The 19,856-nt window shown below is 34.6% G+C and overlaps 4 protein-coding genes and 1 long non-coding RNA gene across 11 annotated transcripts; 2 read left to right on the forward strand and 3 right to left on the reverse strand.

Moving 5' to 3' along the window:
- Positions 1 to 251: 251 nt before the first annotated feature.
- Lhfpl (LHFPL tetraspan subfamily member 5 protein) lies at positions 252 to 6,215 on the reverse strand. Its single transcript, XM_083040762.1, has 6 exons — positions 5,999 to 6,215; positions 4,772 to 5,720; positions 3,902 to 4,096; positions 1,495 to 1,582; positions 786 to 940; positions 252 to 640 (listed from the first exon to the last, which is right to left on the reverse strand). Exons 2-6 carry the CDS (start codon positions 4,986 to 4,988, stop codon positions 408 to 410), a joined length of 888 nt encoding a protein of 295 aa, XP_082896888.1. The 5' UTR covers positions 4,989 to 5,720; positions 5,999 to 6,215; the 3' UTR covers positions 252 to 407.
- Positions 6,216 to 6,886: 671 nt separating this feature from the next.
- On the forward strand, positions 6,887 to 8,265 carry Prp38 (pre-mRNA processing factor 38). The gene is made up of 3 exons (XM_083040761.1): positions 6,887 to 7,178; positions 7,406 to 7,773; positions 7,863 to 8,265. Exons 1-3 carry the CDS (start codon positions 7,015 to 7,017, stop codon positions 8,249 to 8,251), a joined length of 921 nt encoding a protein of 306 aa, XP_082896887.1. The 5' UTR covers positions 6,887 to 7,014; the 3' UTR covers positions 8,252 to 8,265.
- A 385-nt stretch (positions 8,266 to 8,650) lies between these two features.
- Positions 8,651 to 11,327, reverse strand: Mon1 (vacuolar fusion protein MON1 homolog). The gene is made up of 8 exons (XM_083040753.1): positions 11,198 to 11,327; positions 10,558 to 11,106; positions 10,121 to 10,443; positions 9,795 to 10,038; positions 9,406 to 9,690; positions 9,125 to 9,315; positions 8,941 to 9,043; positions 8,651 to 8,853 (listed from the first exon to the last, which is right to left on the reverse strand). The coding sequence occupies exons 2-8, from the start codon at positions 10,837 to 10,839 to the stop codon at positions 8,713 to 8,715; spliced, it is 1,569 nt and encodes a 522-aa protein (XP_082896879.1). The 5' UTR covers positions 10,840 to 11,106; positions 11,198 to 11,327; the 3' UTR covers positions 8,651 to 8,712.
- A 107-nt stretch (positions 11,328 to 11,434) lies between these two features.
- LOC145937613 (uncharacterized) lies at positions 11,435 to 19,725 on the forward strand. Of its 7 annotated transcripts, XR_014425587.1 has the most exons (4): positions 14,127 to 14,257; positions 14,795 to 14,840; positions 16,194 to 16,304; positions 16,394 to 16,757. It is a non-coding gene; the product is annotated as an uncharacterized LOC145937613 (long non-coding RNA). The 7 variants fall into 7 exon arrangements; XR_014425584.1 differs by lacking the exons at positions 14,127 to 14,257; positions 14,795 to 14,840 and adding an exon at positions 11,435 to 11,622; XR_014425582.1 differs by having other exon boundaries at positions 14,795 to 16,304.
- On the reverse strand, positions 12,086 to 16,499 carry LOC145937600 (neprilysin-1-like). Its single transcript, XM_083040748.1, has 16 exons — positions 16,381 to 16,499; positions 16,151 to 16,234; positions 15,790 to 16,004; positions 15,504 to 15,701; positions 15,220 to 15,327; positions 14,985 to 15,120; positions 14,765 to 14,879; positions 14,339 to 14,429; positions 14,079 to 14,252; positions 13,878 to 13,978; positions 13,674 to 13,732; positions 13,529 to 13,580; positions 13,294 to 13,361; positions 13,073 to 13,212; positions 12,677 to 12,844; positions 12,086 to 12,544 (listed from the first exon to the last, which is right to left on the reverse strand). The coding sequence occupies exons 2-16, from the start codon at positions 16,164 to 16,166 to the stop codon at positions 12,371 to 12,373; spliced, it is 1,815 nt and encodes a 604-aa protein (XP_082896874.1). The 5' UTR covers positions 16,167 to 16,234; positions 16,381 to 16,499; the 3' UTR covers positions 12,086 to 12,370.
- Positions 19,726 to 19,856: the final 131 nt, after the last annotated feature.

Raw genomic sequence — 19,856 nt, forward strand, 5'->3', positions numbered from 1 at the left:
ATCTTCATTAAAACTTTATAATAATTATATGTAATAATTGTATATATGTAAAGAGTCTCAATAACCTAAGAAAGACAACATATCGATGAGATATATGAAAAATACACATACATGTTAATATAGTGAATGTAGTCACGGCACAAACAATAATGAACGCTAAGTGGCTGAGAAATAATTTCTATCATTGTATCTGTCTTATACATAGTTTCGTTGTTATAAATAGAGATTCTATTCCTGATAAAATACTTAACGTTGCGAATAATCCATTCAAGACACGGCACATAAATTATACACCAGTCATCGTTTTTTTTTTTTTTTATGTACAATATTGCTCTTTTTCATGTCTCTGGCAGACTATATACAGGTTTATTTAATAACCTTCGTTTTGTTTTCGACGATTGACTATCTCAGAGCTGGAAATTATGTTGCGAATGATTGAGAGTATTTGTCGACATGGTGTGCACCGGATGTGACGGTGCCGGCGTGTACAGACTATGATGCGAATGCGACTTCGCCCTGGAGAGCTCGCTGTAGCGGTCCTGTTCAGGCGGTGCCACCAGGAGGACCGGTCTTAAAGACAAGGACTTGCGGGAGCCGGCTACGCTTTGAGCTTCATTGATATAGCCTGGATTCACTTCGCCTGAAACAAATAAACAAAAAATTGACGTTATAATTGGTAAATATAATTTTTCATTGAAGGTTCAAAGAGAGCTGATTTACTCGCGAATATAATTAATGAAATTTAATAAGAATCTTCAAAGAATTGCCGACTTATATATAATTACCTTTGTACAGGGATCCATTATTGAAAGGCTCCGGTTGCAGCCTTACGTGTCTGGAGGCCAGGATGAAGGCAAGAGCCGACAAGGTAGCCGCGTCCAGAGCCGCAATTGCAGCGAGCGGTATCGCCCATCTCACGGCACAGGCGCCAGGATTGTATCTGTGAAATAGTTTCTTAATTACCACTTTTCTCACGTTTATCACGATTACATTCTTAACGCATAAGACAGTGCGGCTACTTATCGCGCCGCACCAATAATTCACACGCGTGCGAACACGCATTTAATTAAGAAGTTTAATATAATAAGAGAGCGTACTTGTGCAAGATACAAATGCTAGTAATTTATATTAGTTATATATATATATATTTTTTTTGGTGAATTTAAAGTCGACTTTCTCTCAAGTCAAAAAGAAAGTCTTTCTTCCGACAAAAGAAAGTTTCGTATCTTTCTGCCGAAAATTTAACAAATTGTTTCTATAAAATGAACTCCAAAATACGTAAAGTATAATAACACAGTTCTATTTATTCTATCGATATTTTTATATCCTTTTTCAAGATTTATATTAAACTTTGTGAAAGAAATTGTTCAAAAAATATGTCTTTTGCCTTTAAATCTGTAGATTTAAAAGCAGAATTAAAACAAAAGATATATTACATATATAAAATATATATAGAAAAAAATATGTATGTATATACACCGCAAAAATATGTACCTAGATGCAGCTGCACCGCATACGGCGCGAATCACAGGCGAATCCCAACCCAGAGGATAGATGCACACTCCGACCGCCATGCAAATCGCTGAAAAGAATATTCGGAATATCATTACAGTTACATAAGATATTCAATTACGTTTACAAGGCGCTCTCGCTGCTAGACGGAACGCAAGTGTCACTCGCTTTAGGATCCAAGTTCTCTCTTTTCGAGATAATTATAGCATTAGACATGCGGAAGCATAAAAAATTAGTTTAATGATAAACGTTAAGCGCGAGCAATATTTCTCGACTTATTGACAAGTCTGATACTTTAATAATATGTTTTGCCGAGGCGAATTATTCGCGGTTCTCCTTTCTGCGGTTCTCTCTTCATTTACATCCGTAGTCTGTAGGAGACTGTAGGAGTGTTCGTGGCATTTATATGCGTGTGCGATACGCGGATGTGTGATTGCGCGCGGAAAAAGACTACGCGAGAGGTCCCGGTAGTGAAAGGGACTTGGTTACAGCTGTAACTTTTATAAAGTGATCCGCGAGCGATCTTAGAACTTGGATGCACACCACGTGAGGAACACGTTACACTCTAAAAACACAGAATCCCGATAATCTTTATAATTTGATATAATTGGAACTCGTCTCGTCTCTCGGTGATACATTCACCTCATTCGCGCGATTTCACGCTACGAGATCGCAAGCGAGCGTTTCGGTCCGTAACTTTCACTGTCGTGACGTTAAGCCATATATAATGCCAGCTTGCGTTTTCAACGAATTTACGCCGAAACTGTTTTATTAGAGACTCTCTTATATAAGTTACACTCGTTAAGCAAATTATATATGCGCATCTCGCAATATCGTACGATGCAATATTATGCAATTTTCGCGAATTAATCGCCTAGTTGTACTGTTAACGTATAACTGCAAAATAATATATACAGAAGAAATTATTTTATTTGCGAAAAATAAAAGATAAAATGTTGAAAAAAAATTTAAATACTGATGCGATCGTGCAATGATATCGAGAGGCGTACTGTCTAATTAATGAATGGGTAGGTCAGCGAAGTGCGAAAATTAATGCTTGGATACATTTCGCTCTCTGCGGGTCGATAAAATTAATCCGAGCAATTGAGAGCGGAATGCAGGCCGCATATAGAGATATAGTCTCGATACAGAGTTATTGCAGCGGAATATCGACTCGATCGCAGTCGGTTTCCGTTAATCATAGAGACATTGACGAACGGTATATGCAGAGAGTAGCTCTTGGCCACGTTATAACGGTCTATTCTACATTTCGCCACGACTCATCGGGCGACGTTTACGATTGCAAAACCAGAAGCTACCCAGATAACGCGCGTGTATCTAAAAAGACCGCGTGTTTCAGCAACTGGTTTCCAAAAGAGCGAATAAAACCGTATTATAATAATTAGAAAAGCAGTAACGCGGAAACGCTAACAGTTATACGCGTATGTCCGGATAATGCGAGTCTTGTTAAAGAAGTTCGTTTAACGCGAATCGTTTTCTTAATAATGTCAGACGATTTAATAAAAATGAATCAAGAAAGGGTGATATATGCTTTCACATAATTTGCGGTCTTACAATTTTTAGAAGAAACAGAATAGAAAAAGAAAAATATCGAGAAGAAAAAATATACAGTATTGCCTAAATAACTCTTATAACGGTTCGATCAACGTGAACGTCGTCTTCGCGTCATCCATGAATGAAGCGGTTATTCTCGCAATGCTATGTTATTATTACATTCAGTCATTGCACAAGCAATGTTGGACAATCATCCAAGCGGTTACCACGCGCTTTCTAAACCGAGAAAATGTCGATACGACATTTTATTCATAGATTCAATAGAGCGCATAAGCGTGCAACGTGAAGAAATATACATATATACATATATTTTTTTATTATATATCGCGAACGAGTTTTAAATTTATAATTAATTTCGACCGACCCGGATCTCTCTTCGCAAAATTTTCGCGAAAGAGCTTTCTCGCGAGCGCGAAACCGTGACAAGAGAGCAATTTCCGGTGACGATCGGTATCGCTCTAAAATCGCGTTATCCCCCCCACACATCGGATGCAGATGAAACTGATCGATATACATAGCAAGTTCGTTATGATACATGTCACACGTTAAGCGGAGCGATTATGTCATTTCCCGGCCTCCCCGGGAACGGCGCGGCGTATCGGTGCAATTTGCAATTGCATCTCGCTGATAAGGAATTACCGTCGAGATTGCAGTAATGGGTCGCGCGAGAGCTGGCCTAGCTGGCGTTGTACTTTCTAAAATAGAAGCCTCGCTTGCGCTCGTCGCGGAAAGCAATTCTCTCGACGCAAGAAATGAACGATCGATGCTGTTATTTTCTTCTTTTTTTAAGATGCATAACGAAGAGTAACGCTACCTGATACCACTTGCATCCAGGCGCACATGTAGAAAACGGTGGTGCTTTGGCAGAAGAAGAACATCAGCATCGCGCAGATCGCCAGTAACGCGATCAGCACCGCGACACCGACTAGAATCGTGCTGACTCGGAAGGGAACGTTTGCGATTGTCGACAGATCGTCCAGTCGGCCGATACATTCCTCGCCTAATTCACCTATAAAATCAGACATCTCGAATTATAATCGATAAAAATGTTTAATTAATTCTCTCTCTTAAACGTTTATTATTGAATTATTACCAGGAAATATGAGAAATATAATATATAAGAAATAATAATAACAAAATAAAGAATAATCTAATATTACATATTACTTTTAAATTAAAATATGTATATTGTGTATAAATTATTATATTATTTTTAAATTACATGATTAGTGAAATAGATATATTTTTTGTGTAATATCTTTTCAGCCAGTTAGAGAAATCAATTTTGTCACATATATATATGTATATAAATTAATAGTTTTTCTAACTAGTTATAAAAGATTATTACAAAATACATCTATTCCACTAATCATATAATTTAAAAATAATATAATAATCTACATGCAATATATATTTTTTAATTTAAAAGTATAATATTATGTAATATATTAGATATATTTTATTTCTCTTTTATATTATTAATATTTCCTATATTATATTTTTCTTAATATTTCTTAATAATAATTGAATAATAAAAGTTAAAGATTATTACAAAATACATCTAATCATAATCTAAAAATAATATTTTTATACATAAAAGAATTGATTTCTCTAACTGATTGGAAAGATTATTACAAAAAATATTTATATGTAAAATGGTAAGTTGTACGAGGATGTAACATACCATTACCGCCGTAGCTACATCTGGTCCACAAACCAAATCTTCCAGGATTTTCGTGTTGCAGATCGCCGAGCCATTCCGGCGTAACGAACGCGACGACGCCGATGATAGCGTAGCATATGGTGAAGATACCCCACAGCACGCCGATCGCCTTGGAATTACGAATGTAATTGGTCGCGTACATGTGCGAGGACTCGACGTATTCGATCTTCGAACCCATCCTGGCGAATGGATCGTCGCGGAGTCACCACAACTAATCGATCAACGCAACAAACAACAAACTCGATGTCTCAACCGCGAGGCCGGTTGTCGAAAAAACGCTCCTTTTCTTCCACGCGAAATCATTCAACCGTTAACTCCCGCGAGATAGTTCCGTACACAACCGAATGGTCGAGAGAAAGATCGGTCGATTGTAAAAAAGAAGCTGAAAATCCGACACAGAGTTTCCTTCGCGCTGACCCGAACGGTTATCACACCTGAGAAGAAGGTCGTTGATCTTGGAGCGTGTATAGATGTTCACCACCGTTCGATTGTTCGACAACAATGGAACCACCGTGTGTATAAGACACACGAGTCACGCGGGTCACATTCGTATGGCGGGGAAACTTCTTATTCTCTTCTCGTGCGCGAACAAAGAGAACCCGTGTACTTTCGCTGCTTCGAAATACACGACGATTTCTCGCGATTAAAAAAACGCTCTCCCTTCGCGGGGATCTGACGAGGATATCTCAGGATCGTGGAACTGGTCTTGGGTCTCACAATAACACAGTCCTGGATGAATCTTCTTAAGTAGTTTCCTGGCTGTTTCTTCGATCCTATACTGTACTCCTCGAATAATCAACGATGGCACGATCGTATTCGCGTCGTCCGTGACATTTGGACTCTATAGTCGCGTTCACAGGTCGTTGAAGACTGGCACAGACACTTCGTTCCTCTCTGCTTAAACGATGCACTACGGAATGTAAAAGGACGCAGAATAAATTAATAAACCAGGCCTTTTTTAAACAGTTTCTCGCGAGATTATGAAAAATTAATTAACAATTAGTCTCTCCGATTAAGAAAATTAAATTCATATCATCTGTATCCACATTTTATTCCAGCTCCAAAGAAAAAAAATAAATAATAAATAAATAATCGTCCTATTCGTACGGAGAACGTGACGATTAATAAGCAAAAGACTATTTCGATTTCACCGTGTGACTCTGAGACGCTACAGAAACTCCAACTCACCGTGCGTTACTCGGAGGCGGACACTTTTCGCGCAAAAAAAGACTTCTTAATCGAGGATATACCGGTGACGTCACCGACGCAGGGCCTTATCGAAGAATGCGCGAAGGAGGAGCCAGGTGGAAGCTGCGCGAACGTTACCGGCGTGATCCCCGTTGCTCGCTGGCTGGCTGTCGAGGCACGTCGAGGAGACCTGCGTGCACAAGGCGCATGCGACCGGCTGCAAGGACGAGCGGAGAATGCGAGAGAGACGAGGAGCGCGATACAACGGCGCGCCTCAAGATGGCCGTTCGAGTGAGCGGTGAGCCTCTCTCAGGTTGCCAGGTGAGCGTGCTGAAAGGAGAGAAAGAGTGAGAGAGAGAGAGAGAGAAGGGAGGTAGAGAAAGAGGCACATCGTGAATGGTCCCTTACTTACGGAACCTTACAGAAGAGAAAGGTGACATCGAAAAGGTGGCACGCCGCTGTACATACATATACATGCGGCTGATTTTGTCGGAACGAATTTCTGTATACATATAACGACTCTATATTCCGCGAAAATTATATAAATCGCAGAATTAAAAAAAAAATTGTCTTTTAGCATCTATATATTTTTATTATTCTTTTTATTCAGTATACAGAAAACTTGTATTTATATGAAAATAATATTTGTGATAGCGATACTTTAATATTGCGTAATTGATTATTTAAAATTATGTATATTAATATCAGATCTCTTGATATATCTCTTAATATTTGTTAAATTAATATCTCCTAGAGAGAAAGAGAGAGTAATGTAGATTGCTAGAATAATTATAGAAATACCTTTCTTAATTTTAAATATCTCAGAGAACCTCTTTTTTTTCTTTTGGTAGACATTTGGCTCATCGCGAGTTCGCGTCACGGATGCATCGAATACATGAATACAATAAAGAAATTTTCCTGCGAAACTTCGGTAAGAGGTCACCAGAGGGCGCCGAGATGCGGCTATTCGCCGAAGAGCCTCTCTAGTCTTCTTGGTATTGTGAGAAAATTTGAAAATGGCGAATCGCACCGTGAAAGATGCTAAATCTATTCGGGGAACGAATCCGCAATATTTGGTGGAAAAGATCATTAGATCTCGGATATACGACTCTAAATACTGGAAGGAAGAATGTTTCGCCCTGACAGCGGAATTGCTGGTTGATAAGGCGATGGAGTTGAGGTTAGTTAATAAAATCAAAACATAACCTCTATGAATATCTCTCTTGCTTCAAGTGTCAATATAACCATAGACTGCTTCGGTTGAAGACACGTTAAACTCACCAAAAAAAAAAAAATCTCTTGCTTCAATAATATTGTTCTTATCTCTAATCGTTTGACGGATAAATATCAACATTTGTGAAAAAAAAGTTATTTTGTAATTATAACTTCGATTATTTTATTTTTTAGATTTGTAGGAGGAGTGTACGGTGGCAATGTGAAGCCCACGCCGTTTCTGTGTCTCATACTAAAAATGCTTCAAATACAGCCTGAGAAAGACATCATAGTCGAGTTTATAAAGAACGAAGAGTTTAAATACGTTCGCGCGTTGGGTGCACTGTACATGAGATTAACTGGCTCTTCTCTGGACTGTTACAAGTATCTCGAACCATTATTCAACGATAACAGAAAGCTCAGGATGCAGAACAAGCAGGGTATATTTGAGGTCGTACATATGGACGAATTCATCGACAGTCTTCTCAGGGAAGAAAGATCTTGCGATGTTATCTTACCCAGGATTCAAAAGAGATATGTTTTAGAAGAGAATAACGAGCTAGGTACAGTATTTAAATATTTCTTACTAAAGGATATAATATGATTTAGTCATACCTCTCTTTATGTAAATGTGATCATTTATGTTGAACAGAGGCGAAGATATCAGCATTAGAGGACGATATGGATGACGGTATCGAATCATCAGAGGAAGAAGAAATTCCACCGGTTAATAAGGAATCACCTCGCAAGAGACCAGACGATCATGAACGGGAAAGAGATCGTCACAGGGACAGGGACAAGAGGCATACTCGATCAGAAAAGAAATCTGAAAAAGAAAAGCAGAGATCAAGGAGCAGAGAAAGGGACAGAGACAGAGATAGAAGGGAACGTAAACGCAGCAGATCGCCGAAATCTCACTCGTCGTTGCACAAAGATAAAGATAGAGACAGGGATCGTCACAGAAGAGATGACAGAGATAGAGAGAGGGAGAGAGAAAGAGAACGAGATCGGAGAAGAGAACGTGATAGAACTAGGCATTAAAATATGACGAGTCTTTTTTGATCGAGTGTTTATATAGATCGAGTGAATGGGAAGTAAATCGATTGATCCTTTTCTTATTCTTATCATTATTCGAATGTATTTAGCGCCGGTATGTAACACATTTATAGGAATTCGGTATTAAAATCACAATACGCATCCAGAATCGAATCCGTATAACATATTCAAATATGTATGTACATTTTCACATCTCTCATTTATGTTATATTACAATTGTTCTATTAAATAAGAAAATAGTGATCAATATCATTACCGAGACATAATAATGGACGAACAATAACTATATTCCTGCTTGAAAACTTATTACGATAATGTTTCACTTTGGAACCCTTACACCTAATGTATTTCTCACGTTTCGAAATAACGTTTGGTCGATGAACATTTCTATATCACTTTTATGTATTCTTAATAAATATACAAAAGAAGAAAATACCTGCTAATATTTAAAATGTAGGCGAGTTCAGAATGAATAATCTTTCTTCCTCCTTTTTAATCCACTTTAATAACTTACTCACTGTCTCGATAGCGTCTGGTTTTGTCACTAGAGGCTCAAACGTTACATATAATTCGAAACCAGAAGCAACCTAGAGAGAAACGAAAGAGATGTACTCTTTATATATAATCAAACAAAAAATCTTGCAATTAAATTGCAGGTAATTTTTTTTTCTCACCCATGCTAGCATTGTTTCCTTATCCAGCTGTTGAAATATAAGTTTTAAGGGTCGACTAGGAGAATGCAATCTATGATGCAAACACTGATAAAGCCCCAATAATCTGAAAGAAAATTTTATTTCATTGCAAGAGTTGCAAATTTGATGTATACAAATCTTTTATTAAACAAGTTTGCAATCTTACCGTTCTATTTCTTCATCTGTTGCGTAAGGCGCTTGATGTCCAGGACTCCAAAATTGCGCTGTACTTTTGCACTTGTACAAAACATGCCGCATCTCCGGTAATCCGATGTCGGCAGTTGTTATCGTTGGTTTGTTCATCGACTCGTTTATCGCTTCTAAGCAATTCGTCCGCCGCAATTTCTCTACGATTTTCTATCACAGGAGGAATTAATCGGTAAATTCATATTGTTCATATGAATTTAAATAAACTTTTAATTAATTTCGATTTACGATTATTCTTACTTGCTTGGCGTCCGACAGTACAAAAAATACATCCCTATCAACGGTGAGTAATAACAAACACGCCTGGCAGTCTTCCGACAGATAAGAAACATGACCATGCATGTATCCATTGGAATCGAATTTCGGAAGGCATATCGGCGTCCAGCTTTCCGCAGTTTTGAGCGATTCGGAACTGTCTACCAGATTTTGTATTATGTGCAAATCCATCGGATGTAGAAAAAATTTGTTCATTCTGACTAATGTTACCAATTGATTGTTAGCTAGAAGTATTGCGAATACTAAATTCTGAAAAATATGTTTATCACATTAACATGTTATGCATTAACAGCATAATGTTTATATTAATTTCATAAATGAGTAAATATCCTTCTAATCTATGCTTTTCATACCTTGATTTTAGCACACGTTTGAATGATGGTCTGCGTAATGGAACTTCTCATTGAAGGAAGTAGGGGCAAACATTTAATGGCCCCTAGAAAGAAAGCTGGCTCTCTATCCATAAAGTTCAATAAATGATCTATCAGTCTTTCACTGCCAGTTAGTAATCTTCGTAGATCAAAGTTTCTTCTTTGATCATATACTCTATTCAACTGAGACTGTGTCAACACAGAGATTATCTGATTATATACATATCTACAATAAATAAATATGTACGCATAAATATGAGATGTAATATATTTTTATCAAGACTATACAGATTTCAAATAATACATACGTTAACTGTAAAGTGAGCTGAGGTACACTTTCCAAGGTCTTGGACACCGCCACTAAAATCAATGGACCCTTTACAACGAAAACAAAGTTTGTGTCACCCGCATGTACCGATCTAATCATATCGCTGCCCGCTTGAACAAACGACACTAGAGCCTGCATAACTCCCATAACCGTGACTAGTTTGTCTTCTGAACTGTTCCTAGAGTATATCGGCTTTCCCGCCTGGCTCAAGATAAAAATATGCTTCTTTTGCGCCAGCCACGTTTTGCAACGCAACGGGTCTCCGTCTAGGCTACTCTGACCCAAACGATTTGCGACGTCATCCTAAAATATAGTAAAATATAAAATAAATCTATATATTATTTATCATTTATTTGAAACAAAATAATATATATGACATATGACCAACAAAGAGAGAGAGAGAGATTACGAACTAACCATCTCGCCATCGTCGAGGGAGAGGGTCTTCTCGGAATCTCGCGGACTGGGGGCGATGGGAATGTCCTGGGTAACGTCCTCCTGTATCTCGGAGATGGTGCTGGTAGTGCTCTCCTTCATCTGCCTGTCATCGTCGATGCTGCTGCTCATCTCCTGCTCGTACTCGTCGAAGCTGTCGGTGGTGACGAGCATCATCTCCGTGGAGGCTCCGGGCTCGATCCCGGGCTCGGCTATACCGTCGTCGATCGGTTCGACGACGACGGCAGGTTCCTTTGCAGCCATCTCTACGTGGACCGGGAACGTCAGCGATGATATCGCTCGCCACTCACAATCAGCGATTCTCGTTGCTAGGCGTTTGACATTTACCTCCGATGACGGACCATCGCAAGTCGGCCGCCATCGTTAAACTCCTTACTCGCGAAGCTGCTAGGAACGCGTTATCGAGGAGTTTATCGATGAGCACATCGACAACAGAGATTTGTTCGTTTCGAACGTAACCTAAAGGCTGGCACTTGTTGGACAAATATGTGCCGATTGGCTGTCGGGTCTCTGGAGGGTTTTTAGAGTCCAATTTATTTTCATAAATTTTATTAATAAATATTACTAATTATTAGATTAATGAATATGCAGTAATACGTGCCTGTTTTTTAATATCCTCGATAATTCATTTAAATTAATAGGTTGTATTTTGATGTGTCCTCTAATTCGCTCGTAAATACGCCTGAATTAAAACCTCTTCGCGATATATGTTTTCCTAAATCATGCTTCTTTGTAAGGTATGTTCTCCGTGTCATCTCTCGCCTGAGTTAATAGCAAAGCATATGTTGTGAAGAGGTATAACATACCTCTTTGCACTTATATCCTGATACATACCTCTTTACAACATATGCTCTACTATTAACTCAAGTCGGCTTATGATACGGAGAACATACCTTACAAAGAAGCATGATTTAGGAAAACATATATTGCGAAGAGGTTTTAATTCAGGCGTATTTACGAGCGTATGGAGAGACACGTCAAATATAACCTATCGATTTAAATGAATTATCGAGGATATTAAGACAGGCACGTATTACTGCATCATTAATATAATAATTAGTAATATTTATTAATTAAATTTATGAATAAAAATGCATTTCGAGATCTATTATTATCACTAGTATAGTTACGCATTAATTGTAGAGATCTTTCTTTATGCGCAATCGCGATTGATAACAGAAAACTTTCCTATGACAAAAAATGAGTTATTCTTTTACAATTTATTAAATACATGATAAAGAAACAAACGACGTGCGTGCAGCGCACTTTGTAATATTTTAATTAATTAAACAATAGGCTTGTTTTCTATTCCTGCACTGGAAGAACAGTGCACGCTGGTGCAATAAGTTAGAATGTAGTAACATTTTACTAAATAAGATTATATATTACTTCATCCTGGTACAAGAAGATAAATAAATTTACCACAGAATGAATTTTTAATAATATTTTTAAATATAATCATTATATTCCAAATGTTTGTGCGCATAAAGAGAATTCTTGAATTCGGACTTAGCATGACCATATGTTAATAATATATTGTATATATGCCATTTTTATATATTTACAGTATATTTTAACAAGTGAATCAATTATAATAAAAAAATAATATTTGAGAATTGTACAATTATTCACATTTTGCACATCAAAATGTGCATTACGCGTTTAACAATTAACTTCGAGACTTTCAAGTGGATCTTGATATACATTCAAATATCGATTTAATAACATGCCTTTTAAAGAATTGATTTGTTTCATTCATTATTCATTATTCCATTCACCAAAGAGAACATTTCTTATCCGGATTCATTCCCTTTCCGGCTGGGCAATTGTAAGCTGTGGAAAATTCAGGGAAATTCGAAAGACTGCCTCGTATTCTTGTCTCTCCTCTAGGATGCTCGTCCAGCAATAGCACTTGTAATTGTTGCGGCGTAACATTTTCGCAGAATGCCTAAAAAAATTAGATTACAGTAATAACTTTTTGTGATTTGACTTTATACTGATTATCTGTATTAACAAATTATTTTCAACATCGTATCTGCGTATGCATACACATCGCGACATTTCATTATAATATACGTACATGCGCAAAGCTCATGAAGAAGATCTGATCGTCGCTGAACTCCTCGAGTCCTGGCAATCGTACCTCAGACTTGTTCAGTTTCGTCTTTTTATTCCTGTATGCGTAAAACGCCGCTGTAACGCCAGCTGAATCGCCGATGTTCTCTCCTAACGTCAATCGTCCATTCACCTGCAAAATTTCGCATCATTATTTTTTATATAACAAAAAAGATCGATATAGATAAAAAAAAGGCTTCTAAACAATGTATAAATTGTAAAAGATATTCGGGAGCTCCACACTATAGTGGAAAACACTTGAAAGAAACATTGAAAAGATTAGGATACGTAATCTCTCTCGTAGAAAAAATATATAAGGGAATATTTGAGAATATGATCTCTGTTAAACGCAAAAACTTACATAAATTTTTTCTTTTTCCAAGCTTGGCACTAGATAACCGTTGTACTGGTCGACAAAACATTGCGCCAACTGCTCATACTTGTCGATAGTTTCCTGTGTCCACCATTGTACGGCATTGCCGTTTTTATCGTATTTACGACCTGCAAAAATGATACGTTATACCGTTATATACGTAACTATAATATAAATACGTACTAAACGTTGTTGATTAAAAAAATTACCGAGATTATCAAAGCCATGATTAATTTCGTGTCCAACGACAACTCCTACTGCTCCGTAGTTCATATACCTGATAAAAGAAGTTATATAAATTAAAGAGCAGAATGTGTAAATAAAAAAAAACAGCTATATTGAGTAAAAAATAAAAAAGTATAAAAGAAATGTCTTCAATTAAATTTTTTGAAGAAAATTTTTTTCTATTTTTTTTAGAAAATATATTAATACATAAATACTTACGCAGGATGATTTTTGTCGTATACGGGATCTTGCGATATGGCAGCAGTAATAACTAAAATGATGACAAAATGAGTTAATAATAAATTATTCAAATTATTAAAATACTAATAAAGAAAAGTGAATATAAAAATTCTCAAAAATTCACCGATTTGATTGCCGGATGGATTGTAATAAGCGTTCACTATTGTTGGTTCCATAAGCCATCTGTTACAGAGGAAAAATAGCTTTATATATGTTCTTTGATGTTTCGCATGACTTTTTCCTATTTCAATTCTCTAACAATTTTGTCGTAGTAGCTATTAAATCAAATAAATTTAAGTAAATTTATATTACATTAAATAAATCTCACTCGTTTTTGTCGACGGGTTTTCTCAGCTTGTGCAACATTCTTTTGGCTTCGTAATTCAATATATTTATTACACTGTCGAGATAGTCCCTTGTGATAGATAACTGAAACACATATACATGATTTTTACCATTATATATTTTTCAGTATATATATATATATATATATATATATGTTCCTGTATAAAATAAATTATATGCTTACACCATCGTAATATTTGTCAATAGCTTTGTTGCTGTACCAATCGGGTGTGAGAACTTGCATTCTCATGTAAGCCAATTTCTCAAGAGATATCTTTTTCGTAGCGTCATCCATCCAAGTAGACGCAGAGATTTGCGAATGAACGACATCCTCGATGTTCGTGATTATCTCGATGAGCTAAAGTAAATGATTTTTCGTAATTTATTTATGAAAGTTACGACGAATTCGATTTTGTATCTTGTTTAACTAGCACAACGTCTTACATCTTCTTTATTTTCGTGTTGTACGTATCTCTTGGCGTACTCGTGCGAGATGGCAGAGTCTAAATTAACTTTGGACACACAATTCTTCCACCTAGAAGGAAATTTCACTTAATTAGCACTTAATCAGCTTCGTCTACATTTTTGGAGTTATTGAATACAATACGTAGCGCGTTTAAGAAATAACTGAAATGTGAACGAATAATTTGACGAAATAAAATTCAAAAACAATTTTTACAGAGATATAAGTTAAAAATAAAATTTCAGCTATAGAGACAAATAATAAAATGCAAAATTTATGATTTATAGTGATGTAATATTGTCGCACATCTCTTATAATACAAAGAAAAATTTTGAACTTTATATACTGTTATTGCATCAAATTTCTCAAATATATTGTTCACACACATATATATATAATACATGTACCTTAAATTGTCCTTACGCTCTCCCTTGAAGTGTTTGGCAAGTTGGACAGCAATTGCTTCCGTACGTTCGGTGTAAGGTAACAGAGTTCTGATCAAATTCCATTGCATGGAGTTGACTACAAATCATCAAATTATTGAGATAATCAAGTTAATGAGATAATTAAAATTCCTTATCTAAATATAAATCCATAGTGTCCTTTTAAATATTCCAAAAATCTTACTGATAGTACGACTAGGCGTTCGCTCTAATAGAAGTACTAAATTAGTAAGGTATTTGTACGCGTGAACGACAACCTTCTCGGATGATGTAACTTTTTTTGGCGCAAACAATCTTCGAATACATTCGAGCCAGTTTATCTGTAATACAAATAACAGAATAGAATAAAAGTCGAACGAAACAAATAGATTATAATATATATAATAAGTATTCAAAGAATATATTAAATTCAAACCGACCTTGCCCTTTACAGGATGTTGCTTGTCATAGGCTTGTTGCAATTCTTTAATTGTTAGCGCATTGTAAACTTTATCGATATCTCTACTGTCTTCGAGATCTAGTGTCAGCTGCAATAGATAAAATAAACAAAATAGAATCATAAGTCGATGCGATCGACTTCTAAAATTTCTACATTATATAGATTAAAATAGTTTGTGTTTTAATTAAAGAAAAGTGGAGGAGAAAGATAAACTCGTGCAATGTTAAGAACATTTTCGGTGATATATAAGATCTCAGTAACAACCTTAGCCAGTTCAATCTCGAAATTCGCGACATCAAGCGCATCCTGAGAGAGTGTCGCGTCATCGACGTACGAACCCCTATCGTTTATAAAGATGTTAGCGACTGTTTTGATGTAGGAAGTGTACATCATCTTCTGCGCGGGATCCTTGTCGAGACTGATTACGATGTCGCGCGGTGCGAAGAAAGTAGGTTCCAAAATCTAGAAAATTACAAGATTGATTCTATAAATCTGGTTCTTTTTTCTCACTTCATGCAACATTTTTTGAATATAAAAATAATATACATACGGTAATAACATTGCTGTCAGACTTTTTGTCATCTACCGTCACCGTTATACTGTAAAGGCCGTTGTCGAACAAATTGCTCTGCAAAATGTCGCTAACTTGTTGCCAGGTTTTAGGTCCTTTCAATATCCATTCGAAAGAGGACATAGCAATTGGCCATCTACCATTCTCTCGCACGATTTTACTAAGGCTGCTGACCCCAATCTTTTTAAGTGTCTCTGATAGAAAATAAAAAAAATAATTTACTCCTCTCTATTTCAATTTCGCAGAATTTATTTCATATATATTATATTTTATATATATGTGAAATAAATTCTCCAGCTTGATTAATCTATTCCTAATAACTATGCAATCATATACGTACTGGTATCCATGCACATTTTGTATATCTTCCGTGCCTTTTTCAGGGAAAGTGTGTCGTCCGGTCCGGGACCATCTTCTAAGATTTCTGCGGATGTGCGATGAAGAGTGATTATGCAAAAGTTTGTAAATTACAGCATGCAGAGATGTTAATTAAGGTATTGATCTAATGTAAATATTTCCTTAATATATAGGTATTCTTAACAATATTAGTATTAAATAGATATTTCGCACCTCTTAATTGCAGCGACGTTTCTTCAGAAATCACCGACAGCGTGCTAAGTCTTGGATGCGAGATATTCGCCGGATTATTCTTCGCCCATCCACCGCAAGCAAATTGATAGAAATTATCACAAGGGTCAACTGTACGATCGAGTCTGGCTGCGATCTTGGACGCTGTAAAAAATGTAATAGAAAATGATTAATTTTATAAATACACACATACATATCGGACGAATTAAAACACGTACCTGTATCTACACAATTTTGCGTGGTACATAATGTGTAAGCCTGATTATTTTTCGGAACTGCGAACGTAACGTATGCATACGTTACGGCCACTAAGAAAACTCTGCAAGTTTTGTAATGAATAAAAAATATTTTTTTTTTAATTTAGAAATGATAGATTATTATAAATTGTTAACGAGAATGCTTCTTTAATAGCAGAATCTCACAGTTTCGAATTAATTTTATATTAAATATTCTTTTAAGCATGACGTGAATAACAATAGTAATATTAAAATAAATTTATACAATTCTTTTACAGATTTTTAAGTATTAATTTTTATATTAATAATTTATTAATTAAATATTAACCGGAGACGATTCATTGTATTATCTTATATTAGAGAAATATTAAAAATTAAAACTCTAAATCTCTTACATGAAGGAGCGATGCATGTTTTGATCATCAAAATTGAACTATACAAAGCCGGAGTTTCTTTTGTAAGAAAGCATCTGACGCGAAATTTTGTTAATATACTCATGGACAAATTATATCCAATGATATAATAAAACATTAACACCATTACATGATCGCACATGGATAATACAATTAAGAATCTTATATACAAAACGTTTATATGAACTGCGGCAAAGCACTTGTTCAAATATTACATATACGCTCGATACATTTGATACTTGCACTAAATATTACGTAAATATATAAAAAAAAATTTTGACCTCCATTCAAATCTAAGAGGACAAAAAGAGACAAATATCAATTTTAATCGCATCTTTAAATGGTTTGATACAGTTCTTCTCTTGCATATTTCTCCTGCAAAAACTCTAAATCTTATTTCAATTATCATATAACTATTCTTTTATTTTGTTTTTCTTTCCCTTTAATTTTGATATTTTTAATCATTTTATAATGCTCAAAATTTATAAGTTTCATCCTCAAAACTATTTTTGAAAATTTTAATGAAGTTTTTAATCATAGTATAAACTAATTATCTCTTCTTCAAAAGGAATTAAGCAATTATGATAATGACATTATTTCGTAATAATTCCAGATGGAAAAATTCAAACTGTTTCTAAATATACATTTCGCGTTTTTTATAAAATGGGGAAAATTATATTATCATAACAGCTAAATCAACACATATGATGTACATCTACGTATCTCTGCGTTTACATTCTATTAAAAGATTTCGTAATTGTACAAAATATGCACATCATTAATGACAATCTGTCTTTTTACGCAATAATTAATGTCAACTTAGCAAGAGATCATCTCTTAATCGCAATGTTATTAACAGCCTTTTAAGTACTGTTTTTTATTATTTTGTCTTATTCACTCATTAGTTAAAATTTTTGATTTTAAAAAATGTTTTTTAAAATATACAATAATAAAATATTATATAATGCATTTTAGAGAATAAAAATTTGGTTCTGTATTATATATTTTATAATATTCAAATTAATTTTCTTTCAAGTATTGTATAAAGAAATTTTGTTTTTTTAATGAAATAATTTAAAAAATTTTATCTACAAAAATTTTACTTTTTTAAAAATATTATTTTTATAAATATTATTATTATTGTTATTTCATTGTTAATATCTGACTAGAAGAATCGTTAGTTAGTTATTTTTTTTCAAACAAAATCTTAATACAAGAAAGAAAAAAAAGGAATATTTTTTATACATCAAATGTATATTTCATCTTTCCAATAGTACACAGTCACTTCACGCGAGCACACATAAATAAAAAAAAACATCCATAGCAAAAGCTATTCATGTAAAAAAAATACAGACTCATAATAAAATCTTGAATTATAAATGAATTACTCTCTCTCTGCATCCTCAAGATCTTATTTTAATATTTCTTAAATCGAGGACCATCTACCAAGACAGTTTAAAAAATTATCAGATGTTTTTTCATGTATTTTTATCTTATACAATTTACAAATGTGGCGAAGCAAACGACATTGTGAAAATTTCTCGTACGCACACACACACATACAAGCGCAAAAACGTGTGCTAATTGCAAACTGTACGCTTTCTTGAAAGCTACCTCGTCGTAGAGAGCTTTTATATTTGTCATTACGACATAATCTCAGAGAAGTTTAACAATATTAATTACTTCTCAATATATAAACCTCGTCTTGCCTGGTTCATTAGGCTTCTGATCCAAGCTATCGACCATCAGTTTAACCAATGATGAGATTCGTACGAATATATATTGTATATATATACGTAAAAATCTGCAATCATAAAATTTCTGTTTCCACTATATACATATTCCTGAATATGCAAGTTTTCGTATTTTGCAATCAAATATAATAAAATATGTGTTTAAATCCATCTAATTCAGATACACACTAAAAGATATGTAATTAATAAGTAATATAATTATTAAATTATATAATTTATTATGTACTATAATTTTTCAAATATTTATTCACTCATCTTTGAAATTGTTCTTATACTTTACTCTTAAATGTTTGCAGTGAATGATTATTATTAAATCATGGAAGAAGATGGAAGATTGCAATAAAACTAAGAGCAATTGTGATCAACGTATTATCTTCAAATTTCATTCAAGATATGCTTGACTATAATTATTCAGCATTTAAGAATAAAAAAAATAATCTAAATGCATATATACGTATAAATATATAATTTACCAATAGACCATAATTCTTATCTAATCACAACGCAGTAATATTTAAAATAATATGATAGAAAGACTGAGAGTGGAATAAACCTAACAGAGAATCGCATCGTTTTCTATCATCTAATAATTAATTTATCATTCTTGCGTACTTATTATAAACGCTATATTAAAGAGTGAAAAATCATATAAAAATGTTGAAGTACAAAAGTTAAGACTATCATTATATCGAGTATTCACTGTGCGTAACTGTTACATTGCAGGACACAGGATAACAAGAGATACAAGGATTTCTTATATCCTTTCCTTGATAGTGAAATATGATAGCTATAAACCGTATGTGTTTTTTGTGTATTGCTACACACGTGCGCATGTATATGAACACATATATCAATGTGTATATAAGTCTTATATACTTAAAGCATATCTCTCTTGTAAATATGATACTACAAATATAATTCATGAATTCGGGAATGCGTATTAATTAATGTAAATATCAGTATAAATATTCAATCTCTTGCGTTTTTTAACTTATCTCTATTTTGTCTTTAAAAAGAGATATATACATATTATACTTTAAATTCACCTAGGTGTA

This window comes from Prenolepis imparis, unplaced genomic scaffold (assembly GCF_030444845.1).
Source record: "Prenolepis imparis isolate NDT839.2.m4 unplaced genomic scaffold, iyPreImpa1.0 SCAF_6, whole genome shotgun sequence".
Taxonomy (NCBI): Eukaryota; Metazoa; Arthropoda; class Insecta; order Hymenoptera; family Formicidae; genus Prenolepis; species Prenolepis imparis.